The sequence below is a fragment of the Plodia interpunctella genome, chromosome 17, assembly GCF_027563975.2.
Source record: "Plodia interpunctella isolate USDA-ARS_2022_Savannah chromosome 17, ilPloInte3.2, whole genome shotgun sequence".
NCBI classification, from domain to species: Eukaryota; Metazoa; Arthropoda; class Insecta; order Lepidoptera; family Pyralidae; genus Plodia; species Plodia interpunctella.
Window position 1 is genome coordinate 2,371,519 of NC_071310.1, and position 16,798 is coordinate 2,388,316.

The 16,798-nt window shown below is 36.3% G+C and overlaps 1 protein-coding gene across 3 annotated transcripts in view; it reads left to right on the plus strand.

Annotated features, from left to right (window-relative positions):
- Nucleotides 1–121: 121 nt before the first annotated feature.
- The window catches only part of spas (spastin), a 22,364-nt gene continuing 5,687 nt past the window's right edge, over nt 122–16,798 (plus strand). Inside the window, exons 1-10 of one of the 3 annotated variants that reach the window (XM_053757373.2) lie at nt 122–725; nt 2,946–3,116; nt 3,865–4,032; nt 7,452–7,639; nt 12,645–12,848; nt 13,658–13,772; nt 14,297–14,439; nt 15,297–15,487; nt 16,004–16,203; nt 16,491–16,678. In XM_053757373.2, coding sequence (XP_053613348.1) covers nt 263–725; nt 2,946–3,116; nt 3,865–4,032; nt 7,452–7,639; nt 12,645–12,848; nt 13,658–13,772; nt 14,297–14,439; nt 15,297–15,487; nt 16,004–16,203; nt 16,491–16,654 — 2,007 coding nt within the window. In that variant the 5' untranslated portion in view covers nt 122–262 and the 3' untranslated portion in view covers nt 16,655–16,678. The remainder of the gene's footprint in view (nt 726–2,945; nt 3,117–3,864; nt 4,033–7,451; nt 7,640–12,644; nt 12,849–13,657; nt 13,773–14,296; nt 14,440–15,296; nt 15,488–16,003; nt 16,204–16,490; nt 16,679–16,798) is intronic. The other 2 variants (XM_053757375.2, XM_053757376.2) reach the window with 2 other exon arrangements.

The following is a 16,798-nucleotide window of genomic DNA, read 5'->3' on the forward strand; positions in this document are numbered from 1 at the left end:
GATATGGAACACTTTGAAATTACTGAAAGCCAATGCGAATATTCAAATAAACTACTAAAATAGTAGAAATTAATAACCATTGAAAACATTCTACAGATTGACTGACAAATTGTCAAAATTTGTCAATAGTACGACGTTTCCCGTCTGAAGTGGTTTTCTTTTACTGTTTTTAGGAATAGGTGTAGAATTAAGCTTGCCTTTCTTTGTTTACGTCCCTAGTGTTTAATAATTCGTGTTGAGTTGATTGGTTTTATTGTTCTTAATGGTTTCGGGTGACGATTCCAATGGTGGTCGATTATCCCGAAAGACTGCAAGATCCCCAAACCGCAAGTGCAAAAAGACAGATGCGGACCTAGCAAAGGGTTCTTCGTTGCGAAACAATGCGCAACCCTCTGTGCACAAAAGGAATCTTTATGTTGTTTCTTTCCCAATAATAATCCTGTTTAACGTACTGAGGTCTATTCTTTATCAGTTATTCATAATTTTCAAATATTTGTATTCGGCGTCGCACCGTTTGCTACACAAGCCTCGTAAGATCGGGGAGTGTAATTTGGAAGTAGTGGTGAAGGACGGTGTGGTGTCCACAGAGGTGGTACACGCAGAGGAGATGGCTCACATACACAATGTGGGGCCGGGAGATCCGCTTCTGGCGAAGCAGAAGCATCATCATCGGAAGGCTTTTGAGTACATATCAAAAGCCCTCAAGATTGATGAAGAGAATGAGGGTAAGAAACCATTTGTTTGATACACCTTATTGGATACTCTCTTGTTTTCCCTTTATATTAAGTTGTAGAGGGGGGGTGTCCCTACAAAGTATCTAGGTACTTTGAATCATTCAATTTCAGATATACTACTGATTTATTAGATTAAAAATTTGAAGGTGTACAAATTTTGCAATGTCAATTAAAGTGGCAATCATATAGTTACAAATGCTATAAAATTAAATACTATGCTGTGAAATAAAATACTAATGATATTCCAAATGTAATAGCTACTTTCAGAGATTAGCCTTCTCAAACAGACAAACCAAATAAAATATAAAATCAAAGAATTTTAACATCCATCTCACACCTTTCACTTTGCATACTAATAAGAGAATTTGTATTTTTGTTTGTAATGAATAAACTCAAAAACTACTGGGCCGATTTTAATGAAATTTGGCACAGATATAGAAGAAACCTTCTGAAGTGACATAAACATCTTTTTTATTATGGTTTTACCCGAGCAAAGTCAGGGCGGGATGCGAGTCTTTAAAACTTCAATAACAGGAAGTCATCCATAACTCTAAAAATAACTTCATAAATTACATATATCAGATAGTTGTAAACTAATGGAGAATGTTATTTATATGCTCACTATTAAATTTATGGGCAAACAGCGACATATTGGAAAAAAAATATATCTTTATAACCATATATACTTATTTTGGAATACAATAATTGCTTTATTATGATTCTCCAAAAATTACACAATTTTGACCATGTTTTGACCTTTATATTAACCAGGATTGGTTGTTCACCTGTTTTAAACTGATACACTACACCCTTGATGGGCGTAGAAATGACCCTAAAATTGACTGTGTGCCTGACATCAACCCTAGACGGAAATGCCATTTGCCTATTAGCTTTGACTATGTGTATTTGTCACCTCATACGACATCCATGGGAGTATATGGAGTGGTCCTATTCTAGGGCGGAACCACACGCCACAAAATTATATATACTTACATAACTATTAATGAAGTAAGTACCCACTTATTGAAAGAATCATTATAACATAATGTTAAGAAAATTGGTTACTATCTATTGTCAACAGTTCAACAACCTCAGACTTACATAAAAATACATAATATTATGTAAATGGATGCACATTAACGTCACATACATGTATGTAAATACCCATTCAATTGTTCCAATACTCAAGATGATTTTGGCATTTGTTATGGAATTACATACTCTAACTACTTCTCGGTCGCGACGCCTGAATGCCAAATAAAATTTTGTACATGAGGCTGTCATTTTAACTGGTGGGTTGTTTTGAAATTTAAACTTGAGCGAAAAAGCCCGTTCTCAAAAAAGGTTTGATGTCAGCCAGGTGACAATCGTAACAAAATTTTATCTTTTTTACATGACCCCGACATTCTAGGCTATACGATCGTAAATGTAACTGGACACAAACATGAGAATGAGTTGGTGGAAATAATTCCACCAGCTGTGATTTTCTTTGTTTTTCATTTTTATGGCTATGCTCCTATTAAGTAGGGTGGCTTCAGGACAATTAAGTATCTTCCCAATACAATATAACTTTACCATAACTATTTAATTTTTACCTTACAAGTGCATTTAGATTTATGTATTGGCACAGAGCACAGATATCATGCTCTGTGTGTATCGGGGTCTATGAAAAATAGTGTCCTTTTTGTTGATTTTTGTGACATAAGAAAGATAAGTGAAGATCTCCAACTAGAATATCAATGAACTGAAATTAAAATTAATGAAGCTGTCATATTCTGACAACAATGGCTGCCGAAATACTACCATTTTCTTCATAAGCGAAATTAAAATCAATAGCACATTGACTATATTACTAATGAATGAGTCAAGAGTCAGTAACCCCTTGTTTTTGCCGCCCACGCTCTTTTGGGGCTATCATGTGTCAAGGATATTGAAAAGGTTGAAGAGCTAATGAAATTGTAATACGTGACATTTGATATTAGCTTTGCGGCATGTGGTTCCGCCCTAGAATAGCACCACTACATGGATGTCGTCATGACCATGACGACGGTACACATAGCCTATACTGCTGATAGGCAACAAACAATAGCATTCCCAAGGGGGGTTGACGTACGACAGGCAGCCGTTTATAAAATCCCAGCCGAATCTTCAAAATGTTAATGTAACGGATACGCTATAATGGAGCACTCATCTAAACTTGCTCATCATCAGGTCAGAAGGAGCTAGCAATAGAGTTATACAAGAAAGGAATTTACGAACTGGAGCGAGGCATCGCCGTGGACTGCTGGGGGGGTCGCGGGGACGCGTGGCAGCGCGCGCAGCGGCTGCACGACAAGATGAAGACCAACCTTGGAATGGCTAAGGACCGGTTACACTTCCTTGGTATGTGACTTATAGCTGTTTTCACTCCATGTCATCTAGCTAGATACCGCAAGCAACTAATAATCTTCGATAAAGTTTGAGAACCGCTGCATTAAGTGATTATAATCCTGTGATATGGAAAAAAAAATTGATTTTTTTTATGGACATATAAGTCACGTGTAAGATTTGGGCAGTTATCGGGTTCATCTCGTCCGAAGCTCATTTTAGGGCTCATTTCTTAAAGGAGCTGGATTACACGGGATCTAGCTAGATTTTTAACGGTGATAATCCATTTCTAGGATGATGCTTTTATTTTTATAGATCTGTTTTATTTTATTGCTACGTAATTATCCGCAAAACGAGCGACACGTGCGACCCCTCGTAACACAAGCCAGCTGGCAATATATGTTTATTCGAGTATATCTTGTTAATACAACTACAATTCTGAGTTCTAAGTTATTTATACTGAGAGAACAAACTCTTTAATGTCTCATATTGATATGCTTACGATAATAAATTCTAATAGCCCAAAATCATATAATGTCATTTTATTACGTGTATTCAAGGAATTACCAAACAGGGGATTTAGTTAATGCATATTCCTAACAGCAATTTTGCATTAACAGATCTATAAAATAAATGTCTAAATGCACCGCTGTATAGTAAAGCTATTTATGTTACAGAATTGGCTGTATGTCGCATGCTCCGCTTATTACTTATTGTTTTTAAATATCAAATACGAGAAAATAATTAAAATATTTATCTATAGCGAACCTAGTGGCCCTCAGTAAATTGGGGGTTGAGAGCGATTCAGAACGACACGACAAAAGGCCCACGGAGTCTCCACTAAAGGGGCGGAGGCCCCTAGAAAAGTCGAAGACTACGTTACTAGCGCATACAGAAAATAACAGTGGTCAAACGAAGCCATCGAACGAAGGTAGACCATAAACAAATACGCTTAGCTTCGTTTGACATAACATATTGCAAAAAATAACAAAATTCGTCACAGATTTTCAAATTTAGAATAACCCGTTAACAAATAACAATTGGTCTTAAGTTTTTTTTGGCGCAAATATCATTGTTGTCGGTTCACTGCGTTTGGATTCCTATTAACTTATATTTTATCTGCTTTTTGGTGCATGTGTTTTTTTTTTGCCTGAAGTCAATGGCCTGTGACTACGCTTGCGTGCGTTTTGTTAGCTGCCATTGCAGTGACCATCAAGAATGTCCCACCCATTAATGCTTTTTTAATCAAAGTGGACTGTTTGACGCAACTTTATGATGCTATTCCAATGACAAGTTAAATTTAAATGACTAACAAAAAATAAGCAGAAGTTGTATGCACTACATATTAGTTTTATCTTCAACGCAACTGCGATAAGTTGTAGTAGCCCGCGCAATTAACTTTTTATTAAATCATTTTTACGCAAATGGTAAAGTATATAAATATGTCTCTGTCTGTCTTTTTAAACAGAGTTTGTAGTTCTTTTTATCACCTCTTTTCCTTTGAAGTCTTACACTCAATATGTGACTCACAATACATTTTAACACTTTCTTCCTCACAATATTTTTGCTCAATTATGAGATCTAAGAGCTTTCAAACGATGTAATCTTAAATTCGTATCTTTCGTTTTACTGCTTCGATGGTGAAAGTAAACTTTCGTACTAGTCTATTTAATTTCACGCGATTTTATTCAATTGATTTTTTGATATAAATAAATACTCGCTTGTCTTCGCAAAAGAATACTATTGTCCGATATCAAATCTATGAAAAATTTTGAGAGTTAAAATATCAAACAAAGGTAGGTGCGATTGCTTGACTCATCCTTTTGAACATAACCTTGCAGAAACGTCCATTACAAAAATATTTGTTGTTATTCCTTGTTATTTATTAGAGAGGGTTTTGTCAGTATTGACTATGCCACTTTCATAGGTGTACCTTTACAAGAAATTAAGATTATTATGCATGTCATTAAATTTCTAACTTAATGAGTCCAGGAGTAAAAACTTATTTTCACAATTTTTCCTGTTATTATGGGGAGTCCGTTTAACAGCACATCAACTTACCCAAAATCGCCCTTATTGTCGACGCATACAGGTCTATACAGCAACTCGACATACAGTTGATAATAAAATTCTCAGACAGAAATACAGAGTCATAATTTTAGAAGTGTCCCGTTTTAGGAACGACACCATTCTGTAAATAGAGGCATATTTGTGTTGTGACCTAATATTGGAGTTTTCGAGAAGCTACCGATTTTGAAGCGACATATTCAGGTGACATAATCAGTACATCACAGATAACGAAGACCTAAAATCGTGAATTTTGCACACTGGGTCGTTTTGTGATGAAAGAAATGGGACATGAATAAAAATTTGCGAGTCTTATAACTAAAGCAGCACGTATCCTGAAACATTCGAATCAAATTTGCTTTGTATTGTTTATCCAGGATTTAAATAAAATAGTTTGATGAAATTGAAAACGGGTATTTATATTTCATCAAAGTACCTAATTGCTCAAGTTGTTCCAAAACTAAAAGGTGTGTTGTATTTTCGTTTAAGCTTTTCACAATGTGAAATTGTCCTAATTAGAGACCTGAAACAACGAAAACTTACAAGACGATGTATAAATAAACTAGCGGCTTGTCCCGGCTTCGCTCGGGCTAAATCATAATAAAATGTATGTAAGAATAAATCATATACATATAAACCTTCCGCGAGAATCACACTATCTATTAAAAAACCCGCATCAAAATCCGTTGCATAGTTTCATAGATCTAAGCATACATAAGCACAGACAGCGGAAAGCGACTTTATTTTATACTATGTATTGATGTATAGAAGCGGTGGTGGTGTAATGTTAAGCCTGTGGATCGAAAGGTCCCTGGTTAGAAACCTACTCGTGCCACATGAGTTTATACCAATCTGACTCATGTATAGTAGTTTTCATCCACCACTTGCTTCCGGTGAAGGAAAACATCGTGAGGAAACCTGCACACTGGTTGATTATTATTAACTTATGTGTGAAATGGAGAAGGCATTGGCAAACCACTCCATTTATAATGCCAAGAAAGTTGTTGTGTGTGTTTCATTCCACGTAATAACCACGACCCTCAGCCATGAGGAATACGACTATGAAGAAGAGAGTGATGTATAGCCGGTGTAGATCGTCGTGACATAGTTTGACTACGGAGTATCTTTATTATACTGTGGTTTGGATGAATACGAGTTTTATAGTTCATATTCGGAAGCTTGCTCTGAACCTTGTGGCAGTCATAAGCCCTAAAACCTTGGCTCAGTTCACTTGCTGTGCTCGGATTACACTTATAAACGAGTTAAGCCAGACTGCAAACTCTGAGATGAAAGTGGAAATAGTTTGTTTTGTATAAACACTTAAAATTACGTTAGGTGTTCATGGGGGTCGAACCGACTATCACCGAATCTTTCTTTGGAGAATGGAGGACCTCTTACACGCAATTTTTAAACATCATAGTTTGGTGGAAATAATTTTTTTGTAAGCATTATTAACTGTTTAATTTTTATTACGATTTCTCAACAACAATGAAAAAATTCTAGTCGTTAATAAAAAATAATTGCAATTTTTTCCTTTTTAAAATACATACAACTCGTTTACACTATAAATACACATTCTAAAAAATGTTACGTGTGATTTGGGGTTGGCGTATGAAGTAAACCTCACATAATAAAATAGTAAATAAAGTTCATCAGGGGTCAAATTAAAAAAGAAACACAATTATGAACACCCCGATTTATAGTTTGTATGTTTGTTCTGCTTTTGTATTGCCTTTCACATATTGGGTTAATTGCACTTTATATACTGTAATGTCGTTGTGGCTGAAAGCTTATTGACACTTAAGGCTTATTGATATTAATTTTTAATATAAAAAATGTTGGAATAACTTTATTTCTTCACTTAACATGACACGTCGATTCGCTCCGGCGAGAATTCCCCATAAAAAGTATAATATCAAATCTCCATCTAAATAAATATCACTTAAAACAAGACCCAACTATTTAGGCGTGAAAATGTAACAGTCACTTGCGCATTGGTAATATTCAATGTAATAATACTAGAAATATAAGCCCCTAGCTAGAGCCTAAAAGATTTACTTTTTCTCAAACAAATTGAACGTAAGTTAGGAACCATAGACAAAGTGCGCGCCGACGATATTAGTCACTAGCTTTTGTATTACTTTTTACACTTTTAAAGTTATTCACATAGACCGATAAATATTAATTTATTAATTTGTGACACGTGTGTGATTCTGTGATAGCAAATCAGTGATGACATTTATTCTGTTTGTCTGTCAACGGTAACCCGTTTTCGGCCAACAGTGGCCGGCCGCAAGCTGACTACAGCCGGACGCCGCGTGCCCAGCGGCGGCGGCCCGCTCATGAAGTCCCAAACGCTGCCACGCTCCATGGGCCGCTCGGCGTCGCAGCCCAGCAGCTCAAACGGCAACTACAGCCGGTACCCGACGAAGCCGGCGTCCACACCGCCGGCTGTCAAGCGGCAGCTTTCTGTGAGTTTCTAGTTTGTCGTTTCATTTTCTTTAAAAAATTTAAGGCCCTTCCATGTCTGGTCTCTATGGTCCATTTTCATAACAAGCAAAAAAAAAATTAAATTTTCATGTAGTCTGGTAAGAGCGTCGCTACTGTTGAGTATTTTTTGACAAAAAAATTACTTCATTCTAAGTTGACCGGTGAGGGCGATGGATAACTTTTAAGAAATACATTTTGACAAGAAAATTCAAATTGAAAATTCTTTATTCAATTTAGGACGATATACATCACCTTATTGACGTCAAAAAATTACTTAAACCAAGTCCACTGCCGACTTCCAAAGCGCAGATGAAGATGATGCGGCGCAACAAATTTCACCGCAGCTTTTTCTCCAAAGACGTCAATTAACAAATGTGGGTATGTGTGTTTATACAAAATGATTTCGAATTGACGTCTAAACTTTTTAAATGTCCATGTTTAATAAAAATACTGAGAATAACAGTTTCTATAAAACATTTAACACAATTTAAATAAATATCAGCGGATGCATCGTAAAATTTTAAGGTTATCGTGAACGTTCACGATTCCGGAATAGTTATATTTGTTTACGGACCAACGTTTTGTCAACCTTGGCACAATAGACTAACAATAAACTTTATACAATATTTCCTATAAAAACGTTACTATCGAATCATAATTATTTCCAAGAAGTGCTTTAGTTGTTAGAACAGTCTTTGATTTAAAAGTTTAATTTTTTCACAACTGTAAGAAATGGACAACGCAATGATCCAAACATATGTGATAGTAGTAAAAAGTTTATATAAGGGTTCCGTTTTCCGTTCGTCATCTTTATTTATACAATGGTTCCGTTGTTACTTTTTGAGATACAGAATCCTAAAACGTAATGTCAAAATATTCATGCCTCGTCTTCTTCGATATTACCATTTTTTTGCAATTTGTTGCAGTAAGTAAACTTCCGTCGTAACCCACATTGTTCTCTATATATAAACAAATTAGGTCATACAATTATTATTGCTATATGTGCACAAATACCTTCAACAAACACCGTTGACATTGCTAACATGGTAATCCGCTGAAAACATATTTAGCATATAAACGGCGTGCAAATTATCTAAGAGAATTTTAATACAATGTAAAATGATTTCGCTACGCTTCATGCGTTCATTTACTTTGTTACAAACTTCAATTGACAGAAACAATCCTTGGAAATACGGATTTAAAATTATAAACCTTTGAATACCGTCAAAGCTGAGGTTTTTTAATTGAAAACAAAAGAATCCATTTAGCCTATAAAATTCTTCACTTTTGCCTGAGAAGCGATGGTTAAAGTTTGTTTGATATAACTATATAATGCATGCTTCGATTTCTTAGTTTCAAATTTATACATAGCGGGCCGGGATAAAATATAATAAATTATACACTTAAAACTTCCTCAAGAATCACACTATCTACTGGTGAAAATACATGAGAATCCGTGCAGCCTTTGAGTTTATCGCGAACAGACAGACGCGCAGAGGACTTTGTTTTGGACTTTGTAATATATGTAAGGATTTTTATGTTTTTACAAAAAAATATATATTTTGTGAAAATTCTTTGTTTAACAAATATAAATCATTGATGCTTATTATACGTAAGAAAGTTCACGAAGTATTTCTCAAATTGTTTTAAAATCAGGGCTGCTTCGCTTGAAAATATTAGAAACTTACAGTTTGTAAACAAAATCCTAGCGATTGTTTTTCAATTGTTTTAGCCCTTCTGGCATGATGACATCAGTGTTAGTTTTTTTTTTATCTGCAGTTCTTCTCAGCAGCGGTCGTTCCGAAATACTAGTTGTCTGTAGCTTTTAGAGAACTGTATATATATATTTTTAGAGAAAATTACCTATATAGTGTATATTTTAAAATTTTATTGTGAAAAAGTACCTGTGAAGTTTTAATTTTTTAATCAATTTTACTTGAACGGCTTTGATTTTAAATGATATTAATTTAGAATAAAATTTCGTTATATAACTTGTCTGTTTAACGACGTTAAAATTTCGTTAGATATAAAACTTGTCTGTTTCACGACGTTCAGCCAAATATTTTAGTTGTAAACCGAAACATATCAAGAGTGATGAGAGGGAACTTCGATGCTGTTGCAAACAAGAATTGATTGACCGAAGAAGCCTAAACGAGGAATAAAAAAAAGCAGGCAGCCCTAAGGTCGCCGCCATTTCCGCGCCGATGAAGCGCAAAGTATCAAATGACTTCCGGTCGTCGGGTGCCGGTGGACATTATTTACAGTACAGTACAGAACTGGCTACTTGGTAAAGAAAGTAAGAAAAAAAAAAATTAGTCGATATAAATTTAAAAAGAGAAAAAGCGATTCCCCTTTTTACCGATTGTGGATCCAAAAATCAATCCATGTGGCGCATCTTATGTACTAAATAATACAAAAATTTGCACAAATAAAATAAAACGTAGATTTAAAAAATATAGGTATTTAAATATATAAGGTTAATAATAAAATATTTAAAAAACAAATACAATAATGAATTGTCTCTTTAATTGATTTACTATTATTTTGTTATTAAAGTATTTTAAGAATCCTCTTTGATTCCAAAATCGTGACGTCTTGACTTTTTTTTGACATTAGGAAAATGTATCTGATTCGGTTAGTTGATAAGTACCCACTTCCTCTTGTGACGTGTTTATTTTATAAGTAGAACCTGGGTTTTAGGCCGTCATGAAGGCCGCCGTAGGTGAAGAAGAAGCAGCGCACTAAACATCGCTGCCGCCATTTTTTCAAAACGTCAATTTCTCGTTAACGTATAATAGGTAGTTGTAGTTGACATTCTGAGTTTTCCTTATTTTGCACCAACAGGCAATGCGGCCATTCATTATGTTCCGATCAGCTGATTGCCGACTTTTGTATGTGAAGGGCTATTATGAAACTGTTCCGAATCACCCACTGCCTTTCACATCTGAACAAACCTCCCACTTTCTGTTGTGGATTGGATCTTTCTGGAAATAAGACATTTTGCTACTTTGTCACTTTAAGGAAGCCTTATATTCAAATTCCAATTAGTAGCCGTTACTGAAGGCTTCCCGTGGGAGTTTGCCGTATATTAAGTTTCAGTATTTCCTAATTACGAAAGTTGTTTTACCGATTGTGTTCGTGTCGACAAATAAAAACAAATAATAATTATAAAATAAAAGCTTTTAAAAACCGCCTGATTCTGAAACATAATCGAAACATGAATGACTCTTTCTCACTTATATTTATATACTTATATTGATAAAGTTTCACGTCTTTGAGCCAAACCGAGCCAAGACTTGCTGAACACGAAGTCAACGTTTAGCTCTATGACGGGGCATGGAGCGAAAGTGGCGGGATCCACAGCCATAGGCCATAAAACATGTAGGGGCAGGTTATCACTACGGACCAATCCGTGGTTATCACCTCGTGTACTATACTAATCTTTCGGAATCTTAGCCATATCACACGACAACGGCTAATTTTTTATTTTATTTATTCGCGTCCACTTATAAAAATGTTCCCTAGTTATAAAATATATCTCATTGTCTGTTTCCTCAAAATATAGCTCACGCAAAATTTTCTCGAACATCGCGTGAGTCGTCTAGATTATTTTTTAAATCTAAATTTTTAAGCCCATCGCGATAATTTACGACATACATTTTACGACTATATCTCATTTTTAGCTGTGGACGTTGTACGAAATCGTAGCGTTGATTCACTTTACCTTTCATATGAGCTTGTATTTTTACGCAACTTTACAAAAATGGTCATATTGTGTGGGCGATATCGCGGACCAGGTTTAAAAACTGGGACACACCTACAGCCATCACATTGCAGTCTGTATTGTAATGATATTTAAGTGAAAGTGACGTAATTCCATTATCTCATTGTTCCCAATGTGATAATTCAGGCCTTAGGCACGGTAGCTTCTCATAGTAGTTTTATTTGCGTTATCACGGGAAGTCAATTTGCAGAAGGACGTTTAGGTCAGCCGGTTGTCGTCATCATGTATTTGGTTCGAATAGTTATTTAGTATATTGTCTCATCCTTTCAATAAAAAAAAACATTAGACAATATACAATGTATTCAAAGTCTAATCAGAGAATTTTTTTTTTTTAATATTGATAAGATTTCACAAACCTTGTTCAGACAGTTTTATTTTTCTATTACGTCATAGGCTAAGTTGCCAGGATGTTTTATGTTTTTGGTACACAGTTTACACTCGCTTACGTCACGTTGCTGTACTCGACTCAATAAAACCTATGTTTGAGTCATAAATATAGTTGTATCTGCGTGGTTTACTTTGGGCTATACAAGGTCGTTCACAAATATACGCATATGTGCAACATTTAGAGGTCAACATAGTATAGTATACTTAACTTATTACGATACACGCGTCTTCCGATATATAGTTGGAGACTTGGAATGCGTATAAAAATGTGTACGTGTGTCTCGTGTCTAGTATGCAAATGTATTTTATTCTTTATTTGGTAGAAGACTGCCCTTATAAAGCCAGAAGGAGCTACATATAGATTTATAACCTGATTTATTAACAACTTAATTAACTGCACTGTTTAAAAACGTTCACTGTACCACATTTGTACGTAAAATACCTATACCATAAATCTTTTTGTTGCATATTGATATCAATAAAACATTGATTTTTGAAATGGACACCAGAACATGGACACAAGATATATTGATAAATACTGATAAATAATTATTGCGACGAAATAATTATTTCGTCGCTGTACATATGTATATCCAACATTTTCCGCAGTTTATTTACTAAATGCAACATATGCAATCAAATAACCATTCATATTTCATAGTCATTTTTAATCTGCCAACCACTATTAAAATTAAATCACAAATATATAAAAAAAAAAAATCATTTATTTCAGGCAATTTTCAGGCTTTGCTTTCTCTTCTCTTGACATCTTCACCGCCATTAAAATCATATTTCTCCCACTTTATCAAATATAGAACGCGTATCAGGTCCCCACGAACGGGTCGCCTATCCGTCGGGCCGTCGGCGGGGGGTCACAGCGGGGCACCCCCACGAGGAGCAGGACCCCCCAGCCGGCGCTGAGCGTGAGGGGGGTGGACCCTAAGCTGGTGCAGCTAATTCTGGACGAGATCGTGGAGGGAGGACCGAAGGTGCACTGGGAGGATATTGCTGGCCAGGAGGTGAGTTTCATATATTTCTTTCTTTATAATTAACTAGCGGCCCGTCCCTGCTTCGTTCGGGTAAAAACATTGTTCACCTTGTTAATGGACTGTGTTTTATGGTACTGGGTTAGGTTCGTCGCTGGGAATTAAAATTGCGGGCTTCGAGACGATGCGTTTTTTGTGGCCCACACAGGAAGAAGGGCAGCTACATTACAATGTTGCCAGTAGTAAATATTAATAAAAACTTAATGTTGCTAGTCGCAAAAACCATAAAAAAATATGTTAGTCCTGAACGTTTCGTCAATACATATAGTATGGATAGGTAAGAATGTACGAAGTGGAGACGAAAACGTAGGAAAGCTGGCTTCGACACTCAACGGCTGGAAAGAAACCGTTCAGAAATTAAATGAAATATTATTTATCCACTGACTATAAGAATAAGAATTATTTATTTCTCGAAAATAATTACATACAAATGATCCCACACTAGGCGAGGCCTGTGTCGTGGGCATCGAATACAAATCGTTACATTTAACAAACAAAAACATGGCGCGACAATATGGAAAATAAAATTATCTAAATTAATTTGAATCAGAATATGAAGTAGATGTATCTAGATCTTATAAATGAAGTTAATGCTTTACATATTTCACTAATATTAAGCATGTTAATATCAGATGTGAGGACTGTTGAGAAATTAAGAGAGAGAACTTAATTAGCCAATAAATATATATATATATCTTTAGTAATTCACAATTCGTTCTGTTATGTATGAATACCACAATTTTCTGTATCATATGTGTTAAATAAAATATTTTATTTTATAGACCGCAAAACAAGCGCTACAAGAGATGGTGGTGTTGCCATCCTTGAGGCCGGAGTTGTTCACGGGACTGAGGTCTCCGGCGAGAGGGTTACTGTTGTTCGGTCCTCCAGGCAACGGTAATGACGTTTTAAATTTTATGTGTGCCTTAAAATCCTACTGTGAAATTCAAATTCAAATTATTTTATTAAATTTAGGATGATATTCATTATTTATTGAAGTCTAATAATTCCTACCGCCGACTTCCAAAGCGCAGGTGAAGAAGAAGCGGCGCAACATTCCCCAAAGACGTCAATTGACAAATGTAGGTCTTATAAATATATTTAGTAAATGTACAAATTGTACGTAATTATGACATAAACCAATTATATTTTTTATGAGGATACTGCCATTTAAATCCGTCCCTACCGGACGGATTTGACTTTATCACGTTCATACAGACAGACGACAGGAGGACATATTGTATGTAAGTATAGAAGAGACATGGAATCTGTCAATAGAATTTTTAACTTCGTAAGGCATCAAAATCAGTTCAGTAGTTTTTGAAATATTCACAATTTTGTAAAAAAATATTGTGTTCGCGGCGAACAACTAGTATCTATTGATAGACTAGTATCTGTACGTTGATTTCTCTTGTTCTCAGGGAAAACGTTGCTGGCGCGGTGTGTGGCTGCGGAATGTTCAGCCACGTTCTTCTCCATATCGGCGGCCACACTCACGAGTAAATACGTTGGAGAGGGCGAGAAAATGGTGCGCGCGTTGTTCCAAGTGGCCAGGGAGCTGCAGGTAATATATAAAACTAGCTGCGCCCCGGGGCTTCGCTCCCTTGGGAAATTCGGGATATAAGTATCCTATGCATTATTCCAGGTTATATTCTACACGTGTACAAAATTCCATAACAATCCGTCCAGTAAATTTTGCCTGAAAAAGTAACAATCATACATCCTCACAAACTTCGCATTAATAATATTAGAAGTATACATTTTTCAACACGTTTGTTCGTAACATTACTAGTGATTTATTCGACGTTTGCCTGCTTGATAGTTTAAAAAAAACACTTGATGTCATCATGTCATTTGTAAAACGTACCTCATTACATACTCGGCCTTATTATAGCGCTTGGTTTTGTCACTCAACACTACACACGCTTGTAATATTTTGTAGGCACTATTACTACAGCATTGTTCTCCTACAGTCGAATTACGAACGGCTCCACGCAGGGCGATCGTGGGGGACTGAGGGTTGCGGTGTGAGGGGGCATCATAAACGTTCCATATGACATGTAGCTTAATAAGTGCTGCAACTTAAAAAAAAAACAAAATTAATGTACACTTACTATGTGTACGCGTATTTCACATTTTGTGACAACCCTTACTACTTTGTCGACGCTGGCGGCTCTTTCGCATTTACCAAGGCCGTCGAAAAATTACATTTATCTGTCGGAAATAGCAACATTTTAGTTTACTTTACTTTATTGTCTATTGTTTGTTCCCGCTCTCTCTGTGCCTCCATCTTGGAGATAATACACGTACTTTCAACACCTTAAGACCTTTTGTTTACTAGCCATACAATAGTACAGTTATACACGAATATTTTCATTTATAAACAGTATCTCACGAAACTGTGCTATTTTGTTGTTTCAGCCGTCAATAATATTCGTGGACGAAGTGGACTCCCTCCTGTGCGAACGTTCGTCGAGCGAACACGAAGCGTCGCGGCGACTCAAAACAGAATTCCTGGTGGAGTTCGATGGTTTGCCGGCGGCAGGGGCGGACAGGCTTATTGTCATGGCGGCTACCAACAGACCACAGGAGTTAGATGAAGCAGCCCTAAGGTAATAATAAAACAGTACTTATCCTTTCACTAAGGTACCCTGGAAAAGATTGCACCAGCGATAAGGCCGCCTATTGTATTTATTATCTATATTTTAGTCTCCTAGGTTTTTTTCTAAATCTTTTTTGGTGCAATAAAGTGTTTTAATTTACTTAAAACAGTTATTATTAATAATTAAAACTGTTGCGCAATTATTCAGGTTACCTCTGGATAAGGCTTCTTGTCTTTTTCGAGTAGTTATGGCAATGTCAAACCAGTATCCAATAAAGACAAAAAATATTTTGGTCTCCCATACCGATTGGCCGATCAGCTGTTCGGGTTTAGTATTGAAAGTCTACTTATTTTATTGTTTATTTCTTTTAATATTTGTTCCATGTACGAATGTATATTGTGAAAATGTATTCAGTGAATAAAAAAATTAACAAATATATTTAAAAAAGAATGCTGTCTGTCTCAATGCTGATAACTTATATAAATGACACACCGACAATGAAGATATATATTTTTTTATTTTCAGACGATTTCCAAAACGGGTATACGTGTCACTCCCAGACATCCGAACGCGGACGTGTCTACTGAAACGGGTGCTCGCGCGCGGCGCAGCCGCTGCAGCGCTGAGCGAGGACGAGCTGCAGCGGCTGGCGGCGCTCACTGACGGCTACTCCGGCAGCGACCTCACCGCGCTGGCGCGCGACGCGGCGCTCGGCCCCATCAGAGGTAATGCAGCGGCTGCAGCGCTTCATGCCGATGAGCTGCAGAGGCTGGCGACGCTCACCTGATCTGATGTTCATCATTTTCAGCTTCGTAATGTCCATACATTTTTAGGCCATTATTTACGGAGTAGATAACTCCCCTTCCAATAGTGTTCAGTGTAGAATTTCATAACTATTTGAATGGTTTATCTCAAACGAATTTATGTATTTGATATTCCCGAATATCTCATAAAATTAGCATGATTACAACATTTTGTATGAATTTATTATAACTTTTTAACCCCCTTTCAGAACTGGATCCCGAGGAGGTGAAATGCCTGGACCTGTCCCTGGTCCGGAGCATCACGTTCCAGGACTTCATGGACTCCCTCAAGCGGATCCGGCCGTCCGTGTCCCCCCACAGTCTGCTGGCCTACGAGAAATGGTCCGTGCAGTACGGGGACCTTGGACTATGAAGGGGTGAAAAAGGATACAAGCTGGTACATAGATATATTCTTGAGCCAATAATAGGTTTTAAAATTTAAGCAATACAAATCCAACTTACTATATAACAGTAACACAATCGTCGATATCAAAAAATACCTGCATCAATTTAAACT